General features: G+C 35.1%; 1 protein-coding gene across 1 annotated transcript in view; it reads right to left on the bottom strand.

The window, feature by feature from the left end:
* Window positions 1–6000, bottom strand: part of EXOC6B (exocyst complex component 6B) — a 697089-nt gene that overhangs the window by 261801 nt on the left and 429288 nt on the right. The window contains exon 17 of the mRNA XM_040223938.1: window positions 4178–4312. Within this exon, the coding sequence (XP_040079872.1) occupies window positions 4178–4312 (135 nt within the window). The remainder of the gene's footprint in view (window positions 1–4177; window positions 4313–6000) is intronic.

The following is a 6000-nucleotide window of genomic DNA, read 5'->3' as shown; positions in this document are numbered from 1 at the left end:
GACTCTTTGTGACCCCATGGACTGCAGCCCACCAGGCTCCTCCATCCATGGGATTTTCCAGGCAAGAGTACTGGAGTGGGGTGCCATTGCCTTCTCCTTACTGTGGCCTAAAATCCAGAAATCATATGATTCCTAATCTTGTCTCTTGCCATTCCTATCACAAACGATACATACAGCATTGCCAGACTGCCCCCCCTGCATACTGATCCCCTTGACTACATAATACCTTCTACCATCCTGTAACTTCTGACGTGTGTGCGTGAGTGCACGCTGTGTCACTCCAGGCTTGTCTGACTCTTTGAGACCCCATAGATTGCAGCCTGCCAGGCTCCTCTGTCCATGGGATGCTCCAGGCAAGAATCCTGGAGTGGGGTGCCGTGCCCTCCTCCAGGGGTCTTCTCAGCTCACACCTCCTACATCTCCCACGTTGGCAGGCGGGTTCTTTACCACGAGAGCCACCTAGGAAGCCCTAGCTCTGACTAGAATGCTTATCTGTTAGAAATCCAAGTGATTCAATTTCCATTTCATTCAGATCATTTCTCTTTCTTCCTAGTTCTTAACACTGCTGCTGCTGCTAAGTCGCTTCAGCCCACCAGGCTCCCCACGTCCCTGGGATTCTCCAGGCAAGAACACTGGAGTGGGTTGCCATTTCCTTCTCCAATGCATGAAAGTGAAAAGTGAAAGGAAAGTCGCTCAGTCGTGTCCGACTCTTACTGACCCCATGGACTGCAGCCCACCAGGCTCCTCCGTCCATGGGATTTTCCAGGCAAGAGTACTGGAGTGGGGTGCCATTGCCTTCTCCTGACATTATATTAAATTTTTTGTTTGTGTATCATCTATCACCATTAGAATATAAGCTATGTCAAGCCAGGAGACTGGTTTATTGCCTGGTACGTAACAAATGCTTTATAAAAACTTTTAGAATAAGGGAGAAGTTTAATGTATTTATTATATTATTCTAGCATTTTTTTTGCACAATTCTTTACAGAATTGACAGTGACTGTCTTCCCTATAGATTATAAACTCTAAACTAAAGGACTAAGTATTTTCTCTTCTACCCCCAAATCTACCTTATTTAATAGTATGTACACAGGCAATATTTGTGATGTAAAATACCTTCATTTTATATTGTAAGTGAGTGAAGGAATTCTTATAAACAAGGAAAGCTAAGAATATCAGCTTGATTAGGTCACATATGGTAAAAACAAGAAGGAACTCTACCAGAAAATACCTTGAAGACCTGATTATTTTTGCCCCATTTTCAGCATTAAGGTTTCCATCTGCAAGGGGAAGTTTTCTGGAAACAGTAGCTTAGGAAAATACACAATATGAAGCTCTTATAATTGCCATGTTTATACTGAGTTCTGGGTTAGCTGCTTTGAAACAGTCCTGGTAAAAATAAACTTTCAATGTGTTTTAAGCAATCAGTGTTTCCAATAAGCACTGTCAACATGACCTTTAGTGGTCTCCAGAACTTCTCCTTTACTAAGTATTTAACTGGCTGCTCAACCTTTATGCCTTCCTGTCTGCCTTTAATTTTCCCTCAGCAATTTTAATGCTGGAACAACAACAAAATACACAAGTCATCCTCTGGGAGGATTTCTCACCATAATTTGAAAAGCCCTTGAAATAAGAAAATTGAAATGGATTAGAGGAAGAATAGTAGTACATATTACATATTCATACATACATATGTATGTAATTATATTACACACAGAGGGTAAACAACTATAAATGCACATCACGTTCTCTCTCCTATTTTCTATTCAACACTCAACTCGAAGTCCCTACCTCATTTTCTTTCAAGGAGAAATTTTGGATTCCACATGTAAAAATCATGTAGAAATACTTTTTGATAAAATTATTACCTATGTTCCATAATAATGATAATATTTAAGAATATTTATAATTCTTATTAAATTACTTAAGGAAAGTCATCCTAAAACTCTTAAATCTCTTGTCATACTTTCATATTAATACTTGGGGCCTCTATATAAAATAAGTCTATCTGTCACTAAAAGAGAATCAATATTAATAAAATGAGACATTATTAAAAGTTTACAAGCTATAAATATAAATCACGTATAATGAATTTTATCATAAGTAACTTTATAGATAATTTGAAATAACCCAAGGTCACATCATAAATGTGTAATTCATTTAGCAGTCTATGTAATGATAAACATAGAGAAAGAATACACCAGTTGCTACACATCCCATTTTTTCCTTTTTTTCAGCTTCACTGAAAACAATCATAAGATTTTTAAAACCATATATTGTGGTGATCTAACACACATATATATTGTGAGAGTATTTTTTTTCCATCACTAGTTATTTAACACATTCATCATCTCACATATTACCTTTTTTCTATAAGAACATTTAAGTTCTATTTTCTTAGCAACTATTATACAATACAGTACTATCAACTACAGAAACCATGCTTTACATTAGATCCTTAGCTCTTTTTCCTCTTAAAGCTGAAAATCTGTTCCTCCTTACCAACTTCTCTCTATTGCCTAACCCACTCTTCTAGTACCTGGCAATCACTTTTCTACTAATTTTTAAAAAATATTCCACATATAAAAGCAGTACTTCTCGGTGTGGCTTATTTTCCTTAGCATAATGCCCTCTAGGTCAATCTATATTATCACAAATGGTAGTATGTCTTTATTTTTCATAACTGAATAATATTCATATATATACACATATCAATATCAATACATATATGAAGAATATATGTGTATATATATATATATATATATATATAAAACATTTCTTTATCCATTTATCTGAAGACTGTTTGCATATTGTAGCTATTGTGATTATTCCTGCAATGAACATGGAACTATAGATAGCTCTGAAATACAATTTTCCAATTTCTTTTTTTTTTTTTCCAATTTCTTTGAATACACACCCAGAAGCAGAATTGCCAGATCATATGGTTCCTCAAGAAATTACAAGCTCTATTTGTAATTTCTGGAGGAACTTCCATACTGTTTTCCATAGTGGCTATACCAAGTTACATTCCTACCAAAAGTGTACAAGTGTTCCCTTTTCTACATATCCTCGCCAGTATTTATCATCTCTTGTATTTTTACTGATAGCTACTCTAACATCTGGAGAAGAAAATGGCAACCCACTCCAGTATTCTTGCCTGGAGAATCCCACGGACGGAGGAGCTAGGTGGGCTACAGTCCACGGGTCGCAAAGAGTCAGACACGACTGAGCGACTTCACTTCACTTTCACATTCTAACATGTGTGATGCATTATCACACTGTGGTTTTGATTTACTTTTTTGAAAAGACCATCCTTTCCTCATTATACATTCTTGGCCATTTTGTCATAAATTAATTGACCATATATGCATGTTTATTTCTGGGCTCTGCAATCTGTTCCATTGATCTATATCTCTGTTTTTATGTCAATACCATACCGTTCTGATTACTATAGCTTAATAATACATTTTGAAATCAGATCGTGTAACACTTCTAGCTTTGTTCTTCTCTCTCAAGCTTGCTTTGGACAGGTTCTTTCACTTCTTTTTTCTTAGAACAGAAAAAAAGTAGATCATACCGACAATTTTTATATCTCATAAAATATAATAAGCAACATGAATCAAATTTGATTTGTACTCTTAAATCTATTCTCAAGGGAAGGTACCAATAAAGAGAAACAGAGAACAAAATTTCAATTCTATAACTTCATATCTAATTCATATCAACTTCTGGGTTTCAAAACATATTTGCTCCAAAACTGAAATCATCAAATAATAACAGAACCCTAAAACAAACATGTTCTAGTAAGCTTAAAAAAAAAAAGACTAGAAATAGGACACAGAGAAGAGAAGATGGCTAAATTTAAATTTTAATTGCTGTTGATTTCAGCTATAACCACCATTTTCTAGACCAAACTTAAGATTTTTTGAATGCCAGGCAGTCAATAGAGGAAAACAGTCATTTTTACATATGAAATATAAGGAAGATTCAGTGAATACAACTATAGACCCTTTTTAGTTTAAACACCCCAAAATAGGCATTGGTGTTTGTTTTCCTAAGGAAATAATAAGGACTTATTCTCAAGACCATGTATGACTTATGGGAGAAACAAAGCAAGGATAGGTATAATGCCCCAGCACACCAGAAGCACTTCCATAGTACTGAAGGACTTTCTCACCTTAAAAGTCGTGGTGCCATACAGCTTGGTAGTGTGGACTGTCTCTGGAAGGACATTAGTGATATTGGTGATAAATTCTTCCAAGTACTTACAGGATTTCTCCAAGTGTGTTGTGTTGATAATGATCTGGACAAGCTAGAAAATAACAAGAACATGTAAGGGTCATTTGACTATTTAACTTTGGATGCATGGCACATTATGAATCTGCTGGTACAAGAAAAACAAAAGGCATAATGGCAGAGGCCATCTGTATTCTGTAAATGTTAAAGTGAAAGCACAGGTATCACTTCCTCTATGAAGACTTCCCTGACTTCCCAAAGAATCTAGCATTTCCCCCTACTATAGGAGTAAATGTCACTATTTTAAACTCATATCTTTGGTTCAAAATAAAGACTAGGCTAAGATAAAAAACTGACAGTATTTAGCATACAACCTGGAAATAAATAATTGCCAAAAGAATAAAAAAACTCCTATTAAAAGAATAAGACAGTAAATGACAGTAAGTTTCAAAATAAGGCACAATGAACACAGGAATTTTGGAACAGTTGCAATATATAAATAAACTACATCATTTCTACGAAAGAAAAAAACATGAGTACAGGAATCAGAGAAATCAGGGACCAACTACTTACAAATTATTGATACTGACAAAGTTTCTTGACTTCTCTAAGCTTATATATTTACCTGTAAAATATTAATAATAATTCCTAACTCACACTTATTATGAAGACTAAATATTCTTTTGTTAATACTATTTTCCTTTTCTTATAGAAGAGATCCTTAAAGAAGGCAGTACTGAAAAGATAAAAAGCCATCTGTAAATTTCTTCGAGAGCAGGATGAGGAAGAAAACTTGTCTGTAGAATTAAACTTTCTAAACCACTTCACAGTTCATTTTTTAACATCACTCTCCTAGCAACCTGAAGAAGTAAGTTAAGTGGGCATAATTATTACTTCCATTCTACCGTAAGAGAAACAAAAAAATGAAATTAAACTGGGATTCAAATCCAAGTCATCAACCTTCAAATTATGGTCTCATCTTAATGATTTCAGCCAGTGCCTTTTAGCATAAGCTTAAGATGGCAGCCCTGGAGTACTACATTTTTATGTATATTAGGCTGAACTATCAGATTCAGGGGCTGACATCAACTATACATCTCCATGCTTTGATTCTACCTTATGTAAAAAATTAAGTTAAAATTTTTAATGACTGACACCTACTATGTATTTCAACTATAAAAAACTATTCACATTCCCCAAAAAGAAACACAAAGAGAAGTAAAATGGAACCTTTTTTAACCTTTCTTTTCCACATCTTTAACTTTCCATTTTCACAAGAATATGTCTAGGGGTGGGGTTGTGGTAGGCAGGGGAGTTTTGGTGTTTAAGGCTATGAATGAACTTGTATCTTCTTTTAGTCTAATGAGATAATAATCCAGAGAAGTGAGTAGATGACAGAAGGGGAAAACTGGAGTTAAAGACGAAGGGAGGTACTACACATTTTTAAATCAAATGATATTCCAAAACAATGTTTAAAAGATGGAATTGTACTTCAGTAAAAGTGACTGTATTATGCTGTGGAACGTTAAATTAAATTATTAATAGGACCATATCAGAAATACTATACTAAAGCCTTTGATTGTGTGGATCACAACAAATTGTGGAAAATTCTTAAAGAGATTTGAGTACGTCTGAGACCACCTTACCTGTCTCCTGAGAAACCTGTATGCAGGTCAAGAAGCAACAGTTAGAACCAGACACAGAACAACAGACTGGTTCGAAACTGGGAAAGGAGTACATCAAGGCTGTGTATTGTCACCTTGC

Source organism: Oryx dammah, unplaced genomic scaffold (genome assembly GCF_014754425.2).
Source record: "Oryx dammah isolate SB20612 unplaced genomic scaffold, SCBI_Odam_1.1 HiC_scaffold_25, whole genome shotgun sequence".
Taxonomy (NCBI): Eukaryota; Metazoa; Chordata; class Mammalia; order Artiodactyla; family Bovidae; genus Oryx; species Oryx dammah.
The sequence above is the reverse complement of the archived record's forward strand: the minus strand, read 5'-3'. Positions and strand labels throughout refer to the sequence as shown.